Below are 21,987 nucleotides of genomic sequence, written 5' to 3' on the forward strand. Positions count from 1 at the left end.
CTCCCTCTCCCTCCCTCCCTCCTCATCAGTCTCACTATTTATCCCAGGCTAGCCTTGAACCTGAGATGTTTCTCAGTGCTGGAATTACAGGCAAGAGCTATTATGCCTGCACACTCTCTCCCTCCCTTCCCCCCCCCCACTCTGTCTCTTCCACTATATAGCCAAACTAGCTTTGAACTCAAGATGCTTCTCAGTGCTGGGATTATAGGTTTACTTCACCACATGTGGCTCTAGATCACTGGTTCTCAGCCTGTGGGTCCTTTTTGAAACAAATGCTTTCATTTTACACGCATAGGTGTGTTGCCTGTATCTATGTGTGTGCATCCCATGCATGGCTGGTACCCACGGAAGGAAGCCAAAAGAGGGCATCAGATCCTTCACAGATGATGTGAGCTGTCATGTGGGGGCCAGGAACTGAGTTTAGATTCTCTGAAAAGAGCAGCCACTACTCCTAATCTCAGAGCCATCTCTCCAGCCTCAGGGAACCAAAATCGTTTCTTAAAATGTTTATTCTGTGAGAGTTTCATACATGCAGATAGTGTATTTTGATATTCGCACTCACCCCAACTCCTCTTCCAGGTGCCTATGGGAAGCACTTCTCAGATTCAGTGGGTTATAAAAGAATAATAATAATAAAGACATGAAGTTGGGGCTTGTGAAGTTATCCGCTGGAGCGTGGTCAACTGACCAAGGCCCACACCCCTAACAACAGTAGACCTTCCCTCCCTGGGAAGCCATAAATGTCAATAGTTCTCCTCTCAGCGGGGTGGGGGCTTGTGCCCTCCCCAAAGGACCCCCATTCAGGATTGTAGATTGACTTGATTTTGTGCAGGTATTATAGTGACTGAGTTCCTGAGGGTATGTGGTCCAGTCACAGCTGACACTGTTTTGTCTCACTCCTCAAAACAACCTCTTCCACAATCTCTTCACCCCTCTTCTGTGACGTCCTATGAGCCTTGGGCGGGAGGGGTATGTGACAGACATCCATTCACGGGCAAGTACACCAAAAAACATGTTCTCTTGCATTTTGCCCAGTGTGTCCTCATACCAACCACCACATGAAGAAACTTGTCTAATGAAGACTGGAATGAGTTTAGAGATGACTTACTTATTCAGAAGGCGCTTTGATACAGTGTCCATTTAGCAAAATTAATAGTACTAGGTTCTTCGCTGGGGCCTTGCTCCCCAGCCATGGGGTTTGGGCCAGGGACCCAAATCTTGAATTTTTTTTTTTCTTTCTTTTTTGGGGGAGCAGGATCAGGAAGTGGCCAGTCATTTCCAGGCAAGTACTAGCTCCTTCCTGTTCATTTCATTCTCTTGCATTTTTACCTCCTGTCCAACTTCAATAAGTCAATATTAAATTACGAACTCAGCCAAGAGCCTGGGGTCTGATGCCTCAGGATCTGTGCCGTAGGGATTCATGGCAGGACTCCCGACCACATGACCTCCTTGCCAGAGACACACATCCTATTCCTTTAGTGATATGAGCCCTGTCGGGTGTTTCTGGCAGAAGCAGCAGTGTGGTGCCTGGTAGCTGCCAATAACCATGTGTCGCATGGGTGTTCTGCATTCTTGGGACCAAGATCCTCCAACAAGCTTTCAAGACGTCCTCCCTCTGCCAGCACAAAAACCTTTCCTCAAGGAAAGTTTACAAGGAAGAGAGCAGGGACGTCCAGATATATTCTAAACAAACCTCTGGGGTACCGCTGGGCCAGCAAGAATGAGGTCAGAGTTTCCTAAATGTTCCATATTCTTCTTGTGGGTCTACTGAGCGTTCCAGAAAATTGTTTACAGAATGAATCTAAAGTTCATTTCATCGTGGGGCTGAAACGATGGCTCAGCAGCTAACGCATACACAGCTTATACAGGACTGGAGTTCAGTTCCCAGTACCTATGCCTCAAAACTCAAACCAACCATGTGTAACAGCCCCAGGGAAGATCTGGGGTGCCCTCAGTCACCTGCTCTCCTGTGCACGTACCACCTCCCCGACGTACATATCACTTAAAAATTAAGTGTCTAAAAGCTAAATAAAGAAAAAAATGTAGTGAAAGAACTTCAAGGGTTGATGGGAGAGCCTAGTGGTCAAAGGCTCCCGTCACCACAGCCTGGTGGGCAAAGGTTCTTGTCACTAACCTGAGTAAGACCAAAATTCAACCACTGGCATCCACATGGTGGAAAGAAAATAGACTCAGAAAGGTTATCCTTTGACCTCCTCATGCGCACTGTGGTACACACACACGTGTGTGTACACACAATAAAATGTAAGTTAAAGGTCTTTTTAAAATGGTCGAAGGCAGAGAAGGCTGTCGTGATAAGCAGAGTTTCAAAGCCAAGCCCAAGGAAGGCTGTCAACAGCCAAACCAGCAGTGGAACTCCCCAGAACAGGGGTCCAAAGGGTAAAGCGTGCACACCGGAGTCAAGTGAGAGACACTCTGCCACTCAGCGACTATCCCAGGAAGGTGGGAGCCCCTCCACTGAGACCACCCTGTTATTCCCGTGTGTATTCCCAAGCAGCAGCAGCAGCAGCAGCAGCAGCAGCAGCAGCAGCAGCAGCAGCAGCAGCAGCAGCAGCAGCAGCAGCACATGGGAGAGAACCTGGCAAGGCGGTGAAGATGAGGTACCAAAAGAGAAATGAGCATCTTTGGGTTTAAAACAAAATCATAATAAGTGAGAGACATTAAAAAAAGAAAATTTCTGAATCAATGAACATGCACGCACATACACACACACATACACACATACAATACGGCTTATTAACCACCCCCATTTACCCCATTTGGTACAATTTTAGTACCAAAGAAGAAGAAAGGCGGCAAGAATATGGTCTATATTTAAAGTTCAGTCTCTTTCGGAGAGAAACCGCCAGTCAAAAGTTGGCCCCTCTTTAACTTTTTGGTTTTTTACAATTTTTTGTTTTTATTTTATGTACATTGGTATTTTGCCTGCATGTATCTCTGTGTGAGGGTGTCAGATCTTGGAGTTACAGATAGTTGCTAGCTGCCATGTGGGTGCTGGGAATTGAACCCAGGTCCTCTGGAAGAGCAGTCAGTGCTCTTAACCACTGAGCCATCTCTCCAGCCCAACTTCTCTTTACCTTTATTCCCCACACCTAAGCAGAGCCATGGTTCAGGGGCCAATGTCTGACATCAGTTAGTACCCTCCAAGGCAGACTGTCCACCACAGTGTGGCAGCCACACAGCTCTGACGACAAGGAGCAAAAGCAAGTGTGAGAATATTAAATTATGTCCGACTTCTTGCACCAGGCGTAGTGAGACAAAACAAAAACAAAACAAAACAAAAAAACCCCACCAAAACAAAACCAAAAAGCCACCCACCCTTAAAGGTTGAACACTAAAGGCCACACTACAAAGCCCACTGCAAAGGAACGGATGCCAGAGCCAAGAGAGGACAATAAAGTTTCGCGTCCTGTTTGCAGGAGGAAATGGAAGCTGGAAGCAACAGGTCCCCAGGGACCCTTTGAGTCTGAAAGGTCTGTTTTCCCTCCTGGTAAACACGCCCAGTCTCCTGTTGATCCCCAAGCTCCCTCCAGCCTTTTGCTCCCAAATGTTTTTCTTCCAAACCACAAAGTCAGGCTTTCCTGTCTGCTCCTGGAGGCTTCAGGAAGGACGTGAGGAGGGAGGAGGCCTCAGGACCCCTGCTGACACTCTCAGATGTTAGGTCCCATTTCCAAGGGCCTGAAGGGCTGGTCCGACCCTTACAATTGTTTACAGTTGGCAGGGTTTTTTTTTTTTCTTTAATAGTTCATAAGGACAAATAACCACAGAATTACTAGTGAGACCAACTGGGGACAGCCTAAAATGTCTGCTAGTTGAGAAGTGACTAAAAATACCATGCCACGTGGATAGCAGAGGAGTCCTGGCTGGCTTCCTTACTGGCATGAGGCTTCGTTGGCACCACGCTCTAAAGGGCAACGGAGAGGCAATCTGCAAGGGCATGTTTTAATTTAACATGGCAAGATGATCTTGTTTCCCAAGGATGTGGTCATTCTTTTTATTTTTTTAATTTGAGGCAGGGTTTCTCTGAGTAGTCCTGACTGCCCTGGAACTCACTCTGTAGATCAGAGATTCCCTTGCCTCTGCCTCCTGAGTGCTGGGAATAAGGGCATGTGCCACCACTGCCTGGCTTCCATATTTTTAATTAACTTTTCTAGGTTAGCACAGTAATAATCAGGTTTCATGCACATACAACTATCCATCCTTAGATCTCACTTGTTATCCTTCCCAATGTCCATGATTCTAGTTTTTTAAATCATTTAATATGTATTTGCTTTTGCCTGCCTGTATGTATGTATGTGTACCATGTGTGTGCCTGCTACCCTTAGAGTTCTGATTTGGCCCAGTTTGGGTTTTGTTTTTATTTTTGGGACAATATTTCACATAGTCCAATTCCTGATCCTCCTGCCTCAACCTCTCAAGTGCTGGGAGGACCATAACCCTGGTGGATGAGGGAGACTGATTTTACTCTTCTTTTATGCATGTTCAAGTTTTTTCAGAACAGCATAGTTTTGACTCTGAGGGAAGCAAGTGCTCAGCTAAATCCCTGCCACCATGTCTACAGCGCCCCAGTGGCCAGGCTCCTTCTCTGCAAAACCACACGTTTCTTAAACAGCCAGCGTGAAGTCTGAGATCCTGCTGGCATCAAACCCACCTCCACTGCTTTCAGAATGAATCCCAGAGGTTCCCTCCTATCCCAGCTCAGCCTGCTGGACCAGGCCTCCATGAGAGCCTATGCATGGGGTTGGCATGTTGCCTGTGCAGCTGAGAAACCAGAGCCCAGGCCGCAGGAGGAAGGCCAGCAACACTGAGAAGTACAGATACTGGAAATCCCTGAGGGTTCCATCTCTCCCATCCAAAGAGCCTGAGGTTATGACAGTCTGGGACTCACTTCATATCCCTGGTAACCAGCAACACATCCACATCGCTAGAAAGCACCGCCTCTGTTTGGTCAGTGGTATCATTTGTGATACAGCTCTTGACAGATTAAGTGACCATGTAGACTTTTCTTTTTTTTTTCTATCTTCAAATCATCTTTCAAACTGAAACTAACCCTGGATGGCTATGTGGCTATCATCTACCCTCCCATCCCTCCATGCCCCACAACCAGATCCTGAAGAAAAACTGGGAAAAAAAACTGCTGCCGGACATTTCGAGCAGTGAGCTGGATAAAGAAGAAATGAACAGCGGTTCTCAACCTGTGGGCCACAACTCCTCTGGCAAACCCCTATCTCTAAACTATTTACATTATGATTCAGAACAGTAGCAAAATTACAGCTATGAAATAGCAACAAAAATCATTGTATGGTTGCGGTCACCACGACATGAGGAGCTGCATTAAAGGGTCACAGCCTTAGGAGGGTTGAGAACCACCGCTATAGTCCAAACAGTCTCTGCCCCTCCTTGTTCATCACTGCTAAGCTGACAGTGGTTGGGCAAAATATATATAATCCAGGCCATAGTCTTTCTAAAAAAGGGGTCTAAGGCTAGCACAGCTGACTAGTTCAGCGCGTTACAAAAGAGAAGGGCAAGCAGTCGGCACATGCCAAGTCTTAGGAGGGATTAGGTACCACTGCCATGTGAGGGACTCAGAGCTCAAGGAGCTTTATCCTCCCCTTTTGTTTCTTCCTGTGTAGTGCAGTGTCCGGCCCAGGACAGTTCTCCGCATCCCTGCTGAAGAGTGAGATACACTCGCCCAGCAAGCATGCAGGAAACGGCTGGAAAGTCCCCAAGGCTTTGCTACATGCTCCCCAGGGTGGAGCCATGAACAAAACAGCAAAGTCTTGCTCTCTGTGTTCTCGAGGGGAGACCAGAGAAGTGACCACTCAGCTGGCAGGAGCAGAACTGATGGGGCTAGGGAGCTGCGATTTTAGTTCAAACCATTTTAAATGCGTATCTGTGTTGTGTGTGCACTCGGGCACACTCAGGCAAGTGACAGCCAGCGGACAGCTCTCGCGATCCAGTTCCCTTTTTCCAGCAAGTGGATTCGGGGACCTAACTTAGGTTGTCAGGTTTACTGAGCTATCTTACTGGCCCAAGGTAGCTTTTATATGTTGCAGAAGCGCTCTAAAGGCACATCTGAACACAGACTTAAGGAGCTAGAGAACATGTCGCGTAGAAACATCCATAGAAGTCTTGCTTTAGGCCTTGGGGACAGTGGCACAAATGTCCTGAAGTAGTCACACAGTGGTGTACACCGGAGAAAGGCTGGTGTGGCTGTATTGATACAAATGAAAAGGTCTCTCTCTCTCTCTCTCTCTTTCTCTCTTTCCTTCTGGGTTTTTTTTTTTGTTTGTTTTTTTTTGTTTTTTTTTTTTTGAGACAGAGTTTCTCTGTGTAACAGCCCTAGCTGTCCTGGAACTAGCTCTGTAGAACAGGCTGAACAGGCTGGCTTTGAACTCACAAAGATCCACCTGCCTCTGCCTCCCAAGTGCTGGGATTAAAGGCCTGTGCCACCACCAGGTGCTTCTCTTTTTCTTTTTGATTAAAAACAAGCAGACACCACCACTCAGAAATTGAAAAAATGTATTAAAGTATTCACAGAAGTACAAATGAAAATATCAAAAGTAACAATGGACTTGATACTTCTCCCTAGCTGGATACATTTCCATTGAGAAAACAAACAGGATTTTAATCTGTAATCTTTTATGTGTCCCTTCACAATTCACAGGTAAGTTTTAAGATGCCTCTTCCTTCCGGTCAGGGGACACGGGAAGGGCAGGTCTGCTATCTGGACGTGACCTCACTGTTATCTGCAGCCAGGCCCCAGCGTGCAGAGGTGCAGGAAATACACATACTCCAGAGGAAGTGGTGTGGGGTGGAAGGCTGTGAGGTCTCAGCACTGTCCTGGAAGCAGCTGGAAGCAGGTTGCCAACTCAACCCAGGATGCTGGCAGCGAAGTGCTCCAGCCTAGGGAAGAAGGTTGGCTTGGGCCCACCAAGGATCTGGCACTGACTGGGCAAAGAGGTCATGGAAGCAGATATAGACACCTTAAGAGGTGTCATCTGAACAAAGGCCACAGAGCATCAGTATCAGATACATCATCTCAGCTTAGCAAGGAGACAGTAAAGCACCTGGCAGGAGATGTCTGGAATGTGCAGTTCCTTCACAGAATTGCTGGGAAGAAAAAAAAGAGAATGCTGTGCCCCTCCCCCGAAGTCTTTCCCACGCTAAGATCCTGCTGGGTTCTGCAATCTGCACCCTTTTAACCACGAATACCCTTAGTCAGCTGTGCTGTTCGCACAGGGACAGAAGCTTATTAGCAAGACCTTAGCATCCACAGAAGGATGGTGAGGACAATCTTGAGCGGAAAATGCCCTCATATTTTAGAATAGCACCAACAAAAAATTCTTACTGTCCTCAGGTGGCATGACTAAGGGATGGTGTGCCAGCCAGCACGAACAAACGGTTCTGATACTGTGAGAGACTCCCTTCCCCTGAACACCTCATTCTCTAACTACAAGAAATGCTAAGACTGGTTGAGCCCTTAGGTGAAAAGGCCACGTCTGTTGGGGACACTAACAGTTCTGTGACGTCTCCAATAAGGCAAACCTTATCACTCGATGATAGGGATGCTTCTGAAACTATCCAATAGGAACAACTCTGGAAGGATACACAGAAACAGCAAGACAATTTACACTTACGTAGACGCAAACCACTTCTTCATCATGCAACCCTTGGCCTCTCACATCAGGAAGATTAAATAGAATATACATATCCTTTATATACATTTTCTTTTCTCTCTGAGTATACATGTGCTTGTCCTTGCTCGAGTCCTCAAGACCCACACGTGGTTACGGGCATCTTCTGCACAAGAGTCCAGTTTGGATTTGTTTCTTGCTTAAGGTAGTCTGGGGTCTTCTCTTAGTCTTTCCGGATGTCCGCATACACCACAGACTCCGACTTATTAATCTTGCCGCTGTGATGTCCACCAGAGTGGTCTAACTGCGCGTATATGACTGGGCCCTGGAGAAGAGAAGTCAGATTAGAGTTTGGAGAAACTGATGGTCCCCAAGCTCCAGGAACAGAAGCAATCATTACAGCATACTCTAGGTTTTCAAAGCAGAGATTCCTCCCCTCTGAAGAGTCAAGGTTTCTTAAATGTTTGGGAATGACCTTAAATCAGAGTGGACAGCCCCTGAAACCACCAAAGCTGGTACATGAAAATTAGCTGTTATTCCCTTAGTTTTGTGAATACTTAGGCATTTCTATGAAAATATTACATTCTTTGGTCAATGTCCCTTATTTTACCAGATGCCAAAGCACTTGTCAGCCTTTGAAACTGCAAACTGGGCAAAAGGACTAGACGGGGTCCTTGACCCACCCAAGGGCCACTGAAGTCTTGAGTTTCAGAATCACCCTGGTAGAAAATGTCATCCATATAATCTGTGCTGGTCCCTTTACACATATAAATCCTCAGACATTTTAAATATTCAATATAAATACAATATAATCCTTTCCGTCTGACTCTGCCATGACGGACTAAAGGCTTGCTGCTCTGTGCACCGCATCCCCACTTCTCTTTGGTGTTAGGGACTGGTCCTCAGGTCTTGGGCTGGCTGGGGATGCCCTCCGCCAGCAAACCGCATTGCCAGACTGCCTCTCTGAGGTCCAATACCAGTTAATTGTCCTTCTAAGTTAATTTGTTTTAATTCAAAATCTAAGAAATGTAAAGAAAAACTCAAGTGCAAGTCCTCCCCTTCCCCCTCAGCATTGAGGATGCCGATGAAGTCCAAGATGGTCATCAGAGTTCAATCCAGGAGAGCAAGAAAGGCTGGGCTTCTGGGAGCCAAGGCGAAGCCTGACTCTCCGGGGACAAAAGTCTGGGCAGAGGCTGATGATTCAACTGCCAGAGGGCAGTTTACATTTATGATTTTTCCAATTCCTTTTAAACCTGTAGAATTGTAAATAACAATAACAGAACAGCTCTGGTTTAAAAAAAAATGCAGTATGGCCCTAAGTCAGGCCATACTTGTCTCTCGATCCAGGGAATTTTGAGAAGTCCGATGGTGTCTTTCTTTTCTCTACTGTAACAAAACAGCAAGCGCAGGAGCCAAATCCTCGGCAGCCAGGCCAACCTGTGCCCTCCAGTGTGTAGGCTGAGATCCTGTAGAGGTCAGCAGTCTGAGTCCCACAGAGAAGAAAGGTCCAGGCAGGGCTGTGCAACGCTAGCTCAGAAGCAGTAAGACCTATCTGAACTCGGGTAGAGAAACACTCAGAATTCACGAGGCACTCTCTATGCAGACTGGCAGATGGCCACGTGGTGGCATCGGGCATACTTCGAATAAGCTCTAACAATGGGGCCTCTGGCCTTGTGATGAGACATTAATGGTACTGGTGAATAACCTAGGCAGCGCTGGACAGTGCATGCTGTCGGATGCCAGCTGTAACCGCCAGCACCACATCACACAAGGATACTTTACAACAGTCCGAGGTAACTGATCCAGCACACGGGAAGCAGGGCGCCCGTCTGACTGATCTGCAGAGTTGGCAGTTTTAAGAACTTCTCTTTGGTGTGGTGGTGTTACACAGCGTGTGAGCAGAAAACAATGAGAAGAAAAACACAGACTCCTCTGTACCAGCCAGTAAATGTTAAAATTCCAGTAAGTATCTCATGGCAGACAGTATTGTGTTTCATGTTGAGACTGCCTGGAAAGGCAATGAAACAGGCTGGACTGGCAACTGAAGAACAAACCGTTGCCTACCAATGCCTGACTAGACCTTTCCTTCTTCCCCTGCGAGAACAACAGGGATAAAGTCAGGGTTTTTGTTACTCAGTCACCTAGAACTTTGAGACTATGGATGAAGGGATGTATAACACAATGCAGGACCATGGGGGCATGGCCGAGGTCAGGAATCAGCTCCATCTGGAACAGGTCTCGGAAGCCTGGTTTTGGAGCTAGTTACAAGATGGTGGTCACTGGGGTCTCTCTCCGGGGAGCATGCCTCAGGACCCTGATTTTGACAATGAGCCTGCTTTGGGCTTCAGGAGAATCCAGGGAAATAAGATTGATCGAGAAGTGAGCTCACTACTTCTAGAGAGCCACATGAGGGTAAGATAGAGGAAGAGAGCAGCGATGACCTACGGTAGCCTAGAAGCTTCACTATACAATTCAGCATTCAGCCTCTAACTCCCCCCTACCCCGACAGCTACTACAAATCAATGAAGTGAAAATTTTGTTTGGCTACCACCCCAGTAATTTACTACACAGGCCTTTAAAATGTTTCACTTGGGAAACAGAGGTGGGGGGGGGGACGTGTCTGTGAGTTCAGGGCCACAGAGGGATCCTGCCTCAAAAAAACAAAACACAGTGTCAAGAAGCACACTGCTTGAGGTGGTCTATTCTTTCAGCTGAACTCGTTCAACGAGAGATGTGATCAGCTCTCAATTCTACCTCTATCAAATTTAATTTCATACTAGAACACACCGCTGAAGGTAGAAGAAAGTCCAAAAAGAAGGTCCTTCTAGAAGTCTCTGCACGGTGGCGACTCTGCTTGAGTCCTTACAAAGTCCCGCAGTACATTTTGCAGAGACTCTGCAGTGTTGGATAATTTGACTCTCGTCTCTCATGCATACAATGACTCACTTTTTTTCTTTATTTGAGACCAGAGTCTCACTCTTGTAGCCTTAGTTGGCCTGAAACTCAGAGACCCAGCTGTGTCTACTTCACAGCCTGAAAGATTCACCTGCAACCCCTTAGCGCTCCCTGAGGGGGAACACCTGCCTTCACCATATGCTCACCAACTGCCAAACACTATTTCTAAGATTTACTTCACTGTGTCTTAAAAGGCAAATACAAGCGAAACGCTGTGTGTTTTGACTCTGAGACAAACGAGATCAGTTCTGATTATCAAGAGAGTTGAGAAGAATTGGTCAAGCAGGGAAGAATTTGCGTGTGTCTTAGAACCAGACAACCGAGGTCTAATCGCTTCAGCTCACAGAAGCCTTCAGAGCAACAGAGGTGATGAAATATTACATCATGCAGAACCACTGTGAAGACTAAATGGGAAGCTGCATGAGATCTTGAAACTTCCCAGGGACAAATATATAAATATTCCACCAAACCACTGCTCTCCGAAATACTTATCTTTTGCATACCAAATATTGACTCTGTCCAGAAAATGACCCAGAAAACCAGCTCCTCAAATGGTCACACAAATCACCTTAAACCAGTTGTGGTAAAATTTAAGCTTGATCAACGGAAGTTTCTTGTTCATCTTTCCTCCTGTGCTATAGTACCCCAAACTCTAGCCAAAGGCTTCCTTTCTGTTTTTTATTGATTTTATTGAGCTCTACATTTTTCTCTGCTCCCCTCCTTTCCTCTCTCTCTCCTTCTACCCTCTCCCATAGCCCCCAAGCTCCCAAATTATTCAGGAGATCTTGTCTTTTTCTACTTCTCACGTAGATTAGATCCATGTATGTCTATCGGAGGGTCCTCATTGTTGTCTAGGTTCTCTGGGCTTGTAAATTGGTTTTCTTTGCTTTATGTCTAAAAGCCACTTATGAGTGAGTACATATGATATTTATCTTTCTGGGTCTGGGTTAACTCACTCAATATGTTTTCTAGATCCATCCATTTGCCCACACATTTCAAGATGCTGTTATTTTTTTCTGCTGTGTAGTACTCCATTGTGTAAATGTACCACATTTTCCTTATCCATTCTTCAGTCAAGGGGCATTTAGATTGTTTCCAGGTTCTGGCTATGACAAATAAAGTTGCTATAAACATAGTTGAGTACATGTCTTTGTGGTACGATTGAGCATCCTTTGGGTTTATACCCAAAAGTAGTATTGCTGGGTCTTGAGAAAGGTTGTTTCCTAATTTTCTGAGAAATCGCCACACTGATATTCAAAGGGGCTATACCAGTTTTCATTCCCACCAGCAATGCAGGAGTGTTTCCTTAACCCCATAACCTCTCCAGCATAAGCTGTCATCAGTGTTTTTGATCTTAGCCATTCTTACAGGTTTAAGATGGAATCTCAGAGTTGTTTTGATTTGCATTTCTATGATAACTAAGGATGTTGAGCATTTCCCTAAGTGTCTTTTAGCCATTTTAGATTCCTCTGTTAAGAGTTCTCTGTTTAGGTCTGTACCCCATTTTTTATTGGGTTGTTCTTTTGATGACCAATTTCTTGAGTTCTTTGTATATTTTGGAAATCAGCCCTCTGCCCAATGTTGTGCTGGTGAGGATCTTTTCCCATTCTGTAGGTTGCAGTTTTGTCTTGTTGACTGTGTCCTTTGCTTTACAGAAACTTCTCAGTTTCAGGAGGTCCCATTTATTAATTGTTTCTCTCAGCGTCTGTGCTACTGGGGTTCTATTTAGGAAGTGGTCTCCTGTGCCAATGCGTTCAAGTGTACTTCCCACTTTCTCTTCTATGAGGTTCAGTGTGGTTGGTTTTATGTTGAGGTCTTTGATCCATTTGGACTTGAGTTTTGTGCATAGTGATAGATGAAGGATCTATTTTCATTCTTCTACATGTTAATATCCAGTTATGCCAGAACCATTTGTTGAATATGCTTTTTTCTATTTTATTTTTTGTTTCTTTGTCAAAAATCAGGTGTTCATAAGTGTGTGGATTAATATCTGGGTCTTTGATTCAGTTCCATTGGTCCTTCTGTTTTTGTGCCAATACCAGTCTGTACTGTAGCTATGTAGAGTTTGAAGTCAGGGATTGTGATGCCTCCAGAAGTTCCTTTATTGTACAAAATTGTTTTGACTATCCTGGTTTTTTTTTTTTTTTTTTTTTTTTTTTGCTTTTCCACATGAAGTTGAATACTGCTCTTTTGAGGTCTGTGAAGAATTTTGCTGGGATTTTCATGGGCATTGCATTGAATCTGTAAATTGCTTTTGGTAGGATTGCCATTTTTACTATGTTAATTCTACCCTACCCAAGAGCATGGGAGATCTTTCCATTTTCTGGTGTCTTCTTCAATTTCTTTCTTCAAAGATTTAAAGCTCTTGTCATACAGGCCTTCCACTTGTTTGGTTAGAGTTAATTACTCTAAGATATTTTACGCTATTTGTGGCTATTGTGAAGGATAATGTTTCAGCCAGAGCCTTCCTAAGTCAACTCCCAAGCCCACCCCGCCTCCTGCCATGTTGGCGGGACCTTCCTGTGCTTCTGCTAGTCATCATCATCTCTTTCTGAGGCAAGGGGAGTTATACGGGTCTCTAGAGTCAACCTAGATGTTATTTCTGTCCATCACAATTACTGATCCTTGCAGGTGACTAGAAGACGTGACCTGCTCTTAGCCCAAGGGGCTAGAAAAAAAAGTCTGTGGGGGCTTCTGGCAAATGTCTCATTCATGATAGAGACTGTACACGAGGAGACCAGGAGTTTCTCCCTTTTACCGATTTTTACATGATGCCAAAAGCAAGGCAGCCATCTGAGGCTGAGAAAAAAGGGCTGCAAAAGAAAGTAGTTTGAAGCCAGTCATAGTGGTGGTCCCTTGTAACCCTAGCATTTAGTAGTCTAAGATAGGAGAAGTGCTTAAAGTTCAAGGCCAGGCTGGGCTACATATGACAAGACCCTGTCTCCAAAAAACAAACCTGTAAAAAGAAACCATGCAGAGGATTGTAGTGATATTTCATTTGTATTTTAATAAAGCTTGCCTGAAGTTCAGAGAATAAAACAGCTGCCCTGATCAGCCTTATAGGCAGTGGCAGTGGCGACACACTTTAATCTCGGTAGCCACAGTAGTTGTCATAGAAACAGGGCGTAGTGGGGCACACCTTTAATCCTAGCACTAGAGAGGATTATAAAATGGGAGGAGACAGCTCCCTCACACACAGTCTCATTCTGAGATTCCTGGAGGCAAGATCACCATTTCAGACTGAGGAAGAGGTAAGTAAGAGCCAGTGGCTTTTCTGACCTTTAGGCTGAACCCCAGTTTCTGTCTCTGGGTTTTTATAAATTGTGCTACAGAGGATGAGTAGGGAGTGCACTTGAACTTCATCGCAGCGATAATGCTGTGGCCCTGGATGAACACCCCGAGGGAACAAAAGTACCCTCAGATATGAGGCACTCCTGGAACTCTCCGGAGCGGCTAGCCTGGGAGGGAGGTACGGCAGACACATTATCTGAAGGTGGTGCTGAGGTGAGCAAAAGCATCCATTAGGACTACTAGTGTCTGAGGATTGTGGGGATTGAGGATTATCTGAAGTAGATTTTGAACCCTAGCATAGAAGCCTCTGATATGACCTAGCATGACCATGGAAATAATCATTAAAACAAAACAAATCTACCCAATAAATCTGAAAATCATACGATTCATTTCATAGTATTGTCAGTGGTTTCACAAATTCCACAGACAGGCAACACACACACACACACACACACACACACACACACACTGCCACTGAGGTCCCTGACCCCCTCCAACTTTTAACTGAGTATTATGAATAGTTACAATCAGTGTAATTAATATGGCTGAGTTTACCAAGTCCCTTTTCATTCTCAGTTTTGCTTCCTATGATTTTAGTCGTAGTCAAAGGAAGCCCCCCTCCCCCAGAAAAAAAATTAAATGGAAAATTCTGGTTGTATTTTGTTTTCAGCATACTTCATTTTGGATAGAATCTATTGCTAATCTGTGTTGTCGCATCCCCCTTGAATTTCCATCAGCCCCATTCTGTAACTCAGGCTAGCCTCAAGCCTGTGGTCGGTCTGTCTCTACCCCGCAAGCGCTGGGACTGCATCTGAGGCAGCACAGCTGCTCTGGTCTGTGAGCGGCACCCAGCGTTTTCATTCCCCACTCTGCCTGTCTGGCCCGTCTTCCTTTCCTCATTATGTGCAAAGTTCTAGCTCCTCGTTTACTTGTAAGAAAACATCTTTACCATAATTCTTTTTCTTTTAGTTTTTTTGAAACAGGGTTTCTCTGTAGCTTTGGAGCCTGTCCTGGAACTAGCTCTTGTAGACCAGGCTGGCCTCAAACTCAGAGATTCGCCTGCCTCTGCCTCCCAAGTGCTGGAATTAAAGATGTGCACCACCACCGCCCAGCTTACCGTCCTTATTTAAGGATCCCATTATGTCCATCATTTCTGGGCCCATACTTTACAGCATTTATTAATTGCTTTATGTGTATGAATGTTTGCTTGCATATTTGTATGTGTACCATGTGTGTGCCTAGTACCCAAGGAAGCCAAAAGGGGGTGTCAGATCCCCTAGAATGGGAGTTATAGACAACTGTGAGCTACTCTGTGGGTACTCGAATCAAACTTGGGTCCTTTGCAAATGCAGTGAGCACTCTTAACTGCTGAGCCATCTCTCCAGCTCCCAGACCCCAGTGGACAGTTGGTTTCCACTGATTTCTTTTAATTACCTGCCTCCCTCCTTCTCTCTCTCTCTCTCTGTCTCTCTCTCTCTCTCTCTCTTTCTCTGTCTTAATGAAACACTTCACGAATTTGCGTGTCATCCTTGTACAGGAGCTATGCTAATCTCTGTATCATCCCAGTTTTAGTAGCTGAGCTGCCGCAGTGAGCACGGGTTACCTGCTTCCACTATGCCTAGTTTCCCTAGCCTTTTTTGAGGCAGGGTTTCTATGTAGCCCATCTTGGTCTTTAGGCAATCCTCGTGTCTCAGTCTCCCAAGTACTGGTATTACAAGTACGCCACCACACCTGGCCATATGCCTAGTCATTTTTGACTGGTACCAGACATCATAAATTTTACACTCCTGGGTCCCAGATTGCCGGGCGCTGTTGGAGTCTGTTGTGACATACAGCTCAGTTACTTCTGGATCAGCTGGAATCTCTAGAGGCTTCTTTCCAGGCTCTGTAAAAAGGGGGTCCAGAGTGCCCTTTATCTGGGAGTTACTGTAAGCACCTACAAAGGTGTGCCACTCCGAGCACCAGCGCAAACAGGTTTCTCCACAAACCGTTCCCAGCTCCTGGTGAGCTGCAAGCACCGTGGATTCTTTTCTTCACAGGAGGTTCTTTTCCAGGTTTCAGAAGCGTTCTATCACGTTTGCACAAATCTACACCCAGCCCAAACTCTCAGGTCCACCTCCTTGGTTCAGTGACACAGCTGAGCCCAGGCGTTTCCACACACCCCCCCCCCCCCCCCCCCCCCCCCCCCCCGCCCCGCTGCAGTCTGTGGTTACAGTGTTGCGTGACCTATTTTTGTTTGTTGGTTTTTGTTTTGTTTTCGAGACATGGTTTCTCTGTAGCTTTGAAGCTTGTCCTAGAACTAGCTCTTGTAGACCAGGCTAGCCTCAAACTCACAGAGATCCACCTGCCTCTGCCTCCCGAGTGCTGGGATTAAAGGCATGTGCCACTGCCCCTCTGGCAACGTGACCTATTTTACAAAGTCTCAAAAAGTCATTGTTTTACTGTTTAAAACTAAGAGTTTGTTTTCAGCAGAAGAACGCTGGGCAGAACAGAACGTCCTCAAGGGTTCTTTAGCCGTTAAATCTATTTGTAACTCTCCTGACTTCATTACAGCTCTTCCTCATCAGGGCCCAAATCAGAAAACTGAGGCAATGGAAGGGGTGGGGGACAAGAATAGGTTATGAGCCTGGTGCAGCCGCCGTAAAACACCCGCTGTCTATGAGACCTGGTGTGAACCCCAATCCTGACAGCTTGCTGTGCCTTAGAAAGTCAGCACAATACCTCAGTTTCCTGTCTGGTGTAAGTTCCCTCACCACATGTAAACCCACGGAATAAGACCTCAAATATTATCTATGGAACACAAATATCCTTTTTACTGTTTGTGAAAATCAGTCCCTCTAGCAATCACACCATGTCCTTAATGGTTCCTATTCCACACAGACCCCACAAACCTCTGAAGCTTTGACAATAACATGGTTACAGTTCAAAGCAGTGCAGTAAAAACACAATAGGAAGCAGGATGTTGGGTCCTGTGCTAAATTCCAAATGAAAGACTTTCTCTTCAGAGCCTCCTACAGTAAATAGGAACCAAACACTCTTCCTTATTCATCTGGCCTAAAAATTATCCAGATAATAGTGTTTCTGTGTGTTTGAATATTTTGCCTGAATATCAGTAGGTGCATTACATCTGTGCTTGGAGCCTGTGAGGGTCAGGAGAGGGTACTGCACTGCCTGCAACTAGAGCTAGAAATAATTGTGTGTCACCATGTGGGTTCTGGGAACTGAACCAAGGTCCTCTGCAAGAGCAGTCAAGGGCTCCCAACTGTTGGAGCCATCTCTCCAGCCCCTCAATTTTTTTCCCTAAAGAAAATCAATTTTCTGTTTTATTATCATTAGCAAGAACATCAACTTTTTCCTGAAAACAAATTTTCTGGTACTCTGCATCATAAATCCTGACCACTATGGCTGGTCATGAAATAAATTTCTTGTTTTATTATTAACACTGGGAACACCAACTTTCCCTGCTAATTTCTGTGTGTGTACATGTGCCTGCATGAAAATGTGTGCATGCGCTAAGAACTACCTTGAATGTATGTGGTTTTTCAGGCGCCATCCACTTGTCTTTGGATACTGGGTGTCTCTCTCTCTCTCTCTCTCTCTCTCTCTCTCTCTCTCCCTCTCTCCCTCTTTTACAGAGTCTCCCCTTCTTGGTTTTTTTCAGACAAGGTCTTTCTATGTAGCCCTGGCTGTCCTGGAACTCACTATGTAGACCAAGCTGGCCTTGAACTCACAGAGATCTACCTGCTTCTCTTCCCTGGAGCTGGGATTAAAGGCATGGGCCACTGTGCCCAGCACCAAGCAAGACACAGTCTTTCAATGGGACCTTGCACTTATTCCAATTAGGCTAGGCTAGCTGGTCACTGAGCCTGAGGGTCCATCGTCCCTACCTCTCCAGCACTGTGACTTTAAGTGCTTGCCACCACATCCAGCTGCCCCTCCTCCTTTATATGGGTTCTGCAGACTGAACCCAGGTCTTCTTCCAAGAACTCTACTGGATGAAGCATCACCCCAGCTCTTCCCTGTTAAATTCTTACGGAGTACTTTAGAATACAGTTTATTAGATTTTATTTTCTTGGGCAACTGAAGACTATAAAAGCTGGCAAAGCCACTTGCTACTTGCACTTGGGCCAAAGGAGACACCTTTTCATAACCATTAGTGGTGGTTGGGTGAGAAACTTCCCTAAGATCAGTCCTTTGCCATATATACATTCTCCCGGGGTCTTCTCAGACCAGCCCTTTCATTCTTCCATCTTCCTCCCTTCCTCTGCATGATTACAGTGAGAATATCACAGTATTCTCCTTCATACCCAAGAAGTTAGAGCGTTCCAAACCTTAGCGCAGAGTGCCATCAGCTGTTACCTGGTGAGATCCGGCGGAAGGCGGACTCTTTACTAGGCCCTCTGTGTCGGAGGGGTACTTCCGTGGAGCCTGCTTAACTGGTGACAAACGCTCTGATGTACTGCAGCTGATGAGGTGACGATTTGAAGAACAAATGTGAAAACAAAAATTCACAATAAATGGAAACAAAAGTACAGAGATGCAAGGGACGGCACAATGAAGCAGCAGACGCACAACAGAAAACAGGAAACAAAACAGTGGGGCTGCAGACCATCAACAGCTACAAACTATCCTTGCTCCTCCAACTCCGGCATTCTTCTAAGGCAGACAGCTGTGGCCAAGGGCGGCAAGTAGCAACACTGTTTCCTGTGCGCTGTGCTGGCTTTTCTCCTGCCATCCACCCCTTTCAGGATAAATGTTTAAAGGCGCAAGTTCTACTTGCTTAATGGCCGAGTGCTTTACTCATCATCAAAGCAAAGCCTCATCTGGATAAATCTCAAAGATCCCACGCGACATCCAGATCCAGCACCGTGGCTCCCCTTCTCCTTCCGTTCTTTAGTTCCCCACATTTTGTTTCCCTAGCAACATCACAATCAAACAAAACCAAAAAACACAAAAGCCTCCAAAAAAAACACAAACAGCCAGGAAGTCATGACCCATGAGAAACTCTGGGATGCTACACGGATTGTTACATGGACTGAACTCTGTGAGAAGCATCAGGGAATCGTTACAAAATGCTACTCAGGAATAAGTCAGGGAAACTGAACAGGAAGCAGGTCATTAGGACTGACATAATAACCTAAGAAGTAAGGAGTCTGGAGAAGATCGCATTTAAAGTGTCATTACTAAGACCAAAGCATGCTGGGTACTTTGCAAACTGCCCTCTCTGGAATGGGAGGCTACATGCCCTGAGCCAAACTGTTCAATTATTCTAACACAAAGAAGGTCTTAAATCATCGACATTAAATTCATGTATGGAAATCACACACACACACACACATGAAGGGCACGCACACATACACGCTGAGATGAACCTAACTTCATCTGGATGTTTTATATTTTTAGTATGGCCAAACAACACACCTGTGAACAAACCATACTAGCTGTTGGGTTAGCGCCGAGCTGCCGGTTAGTGTCCACAAGGGGAACGGGCTAAACATGTACACGTTACACATATGGGCAATGTGATCAGTTACATGTGTCTAGGGAAGCAGAAGAGGAAATGCAGTCTTGTTACTGTGCCAGTATGTCTTCTATGTCAGCTGTTTTTTTTTTTTTTTTTTTTTTTAAAGAAGGGACGATAAGTAGGACCTGGTTCCAGCGTACCAAGGAAGAAAAGCAGGAAATGGTGGTGGTGGTGACATGACAAACTAAGAACAGCAGCAACCATGGTGCCATGCAGGACTGGAGAAACATCTTCCCGTCCACTTTATTAACCCCAAGCAAAAACTACGGTCTTGAAGCGTTACTACCTTAGATCAGTCTCATGTTGAGACCCATCAATCCTGCTGTATTTAATCACAAAACACACCCCATGCAAGGGAGCAAGAGTCAGCAGAAGAGACTCATTCCAAGCAAGTAATACCTGAATCAGAACAGCCAGGCTTGTTTAAACACAGCACTGCTAACAAGTGGAGGTCAGCAGAGCCCACAGAGAGAGGCTCCCACTATCCGGGCATGCAGGCCTCTCTAATCACAGTTCCTCTAGGATGGCGCAAGTTAGCTTGTGTGTGTGTGGTGCTGCCCAGGCTAGAGCAATTCGAATGCGGCCTTCGTCCCCAGACTGACTGTGTGAGCGCTACAGCTTACAGGGGCTAGCTTTCCAGCTGGAGTGGGGAAAAGAGAACGTCTTGCCGTTAGACCCAGCCCTACACTCAGGTGTCCCTTGTGTGACATCAAAACAGAAGCACCTCTTCCTTCTTCCTGTTACGTTTTCACATTAGCTCTGACTCTCCCACACTAGGTGCACACAACCAAGAAACAGCAAAGCAATGAAACTGCTTGGGTCGTAGTGGGGCGGGAACAACAGCGGAAGAGAAGCCCTGTATCACACAGGGCCCGGAGGGTCACGTACTGGCAGAGCATCTCCGTAGAGCAAAAGGAAGGTCCTTGTAGGATCAATAGCAACACATTGATTAATTTTTTTTTCTCATTTCATTTTTTTTCTTTTATATTTATCTGTGTGTGGGGAATCCGAGGTGGGGGGGGCACACATGTACACCATGTCATACAAATGGAGGTCAAAGGACACTTCATGAGAGTTAGGTCCCTCCTGCTATATGGACTTCAGGGATCAAACTCTGACCATTCATCCTGGAGGCAACCATCTTTACCTGTTCAACAACCTTGCCAGGTCCCGGGGCTATTCTGAGACAAGGTCTCGTGTAGCCCAGGCTGGCCTCAAACCCACTGTGTAGCCAAGTACAGCCTTGAACTATTTCCCAAGTACTAGAATTATAGACGTGTGCCGCCATGCCTGGGAAAATTAAACCCTTAAGGTTAGGTAAGTGGTGTCTGTGGCTTAAGAATTCTAATTGCTGAGTGGAAGGTACGGAAACTCAGCGCCTGAATGCTGCAGAGCAGTTCACCTCCCCAGGCCTCAGAAGGAAATGACAGACGAGAGACCAGCATCTTCTTCCGCAGCTAGCAGCAAGCCACACCATAAACCTGAGACCGCTTGGGCCCAATGGAAGAGCAAACAGCAGAGAGTCCCTCACGGTGCCTTTCCCAGAGAGAAGAACATTTTTATACAGCCTGATTCCTTCTCACCAGCCCGTCGCTAACAGATCGCAGCTCTTACCCCGCGTAATTCCGCTTCGCGTGCTTCCTCCGGTAGAGGACCACCAGAACCAGGCTGATGAGCAGGGTGAGGCCAAGGACCACGGCAGTGACGGTGCCCACCACCACCCACACCAGGAACACCAGTAAATTGTCTAGAGGAGAGAATAGGGGGAGGCGGGGGGGGGGTGCAGAGAGAAGAAAGGGAGTTTTGTTAATAAGCAGGAGTCTTCTTTATCAGTTACCATCTTACTTATCCTCCTCTACTAGACAAACTACACAGAGCAGCATCTGAGGATGACCACAGATGGCATGCCCATACGGCATATCGGGTGAAAATGACTAGAGAGCCAAGCACCTCTACACCCACAATTCCTCCTCCCCACATTCTATAGTCAAAGCAAATCTGGAGATATGGATTTACACCAGTCCATGGCCAGCAGAAGGCTGTCTCAAGAAGAGACACTGGAACCTGCATCCCCTGCATATCCTCAAACAAGGGAAGAAATTTCTGTATTGCTCTAGGAGACACTAAAATATCACCCTTGACAATATCAAACAGTCTCAATCTCCTTTTCCTACAACCCACTTCAGCCAGCCACAGTCAATTTGGTTGTTCTTGCTCTTAACACTAAACGACTAACGTGCCCAAAATCAATCAGACCGCGGGCTCCAGAGAGAGGTGTGGGAAGGGAAGCCGCCTGCTGTGTTGATTGGGCAGCAGCTCCCCAACAGTCAGCTCTGCTGGGCTAAGCTGCAGAGTCCAGAGATGGACGGCACAGCTGGAAGGCAAAAACCATCCCTTCAGGGCTTGGGGATGTGACTCAGGAGTAGAGTACTTGGCCAGCATTTATAAGGCCTGGGGTTTGATATCCAACACTGTAAAAATAAATTCTGGGGGCTGGAGAGATGGATCAGCGGTTCAGAGCACAAGCTGTTCTTTCAGAGGACCTGGGTTCAATTCCCAGCA

At 46.0% G+C, this 21,987-nt stretch overlaps 1 protein-coding gene and 1 non-coding gene across 4 annotated transcripts in view; both read right to left on the reverse strand.

The window, feature by feature from the left end:
• Window positions 1-6,523: 6,523 nt before the first annotated feature.
• The window catches only part of Mpzl1 (myelin protein zero like 1), a 42,686-nt gene continuing 27,222 nt past the window's right edge, over window positions 6,524-21,987 (reverse strand). Inside the window, exons 4-6 of one of the 3 annotated variants that reach the window (XM_050158374.1) lie at window positions 21,040-21,172; window positions 18,261-18,366; window positions 6,524-7,980 (exon numbers count right to left, since the gene is read on the reverse strand). In XM_050158374.1, coding sequence (XP_050014331.1) covers window positions 7,879-7,980; window positions 18,261-18,366; window positions 21,040-21,172 — 341 coding nt within the window. In that variant the 3' untranslated portion in view covers window positions 6,524-7,878. The remainder of the gene's footprint in view (window positions 7,981-18,260; window positions 18,367-21,039; window positions 21,173-21,987) is intronic. The other 2 variants (XM_050158375.1, XM_050158376.1) reach the window with 2 other exon arrangements.
• Window positions 15,394-15,497, reverse strand: LOC126511355 (U6 spliceosomal RNA). Its single transcript, XR_007594673.1, has one exon. It is a non-coding gene; the product is annotated as a U6 spliceosomal RNA (small nuclear RNA).

The sequence above is a fragment of the Alexandromys fortis genome, unplaced genomic scaffold, assembly GCF_014885135.2.
Source record: "Alexandromys fortis isolate MF-2015 unplaced genomic scaffold, M_Fortis_MF-2015_v1.1 scaffold_97, whole genome shotgun sequence".
In the NCBI taxonomy this organism is placed as follows: domain Eukaryota; kingdom Metazoa; phylum Chordata; class Mammalia; order Rodentia; family Cricetidae; genus Alexandromys; species Alexandromys fortis.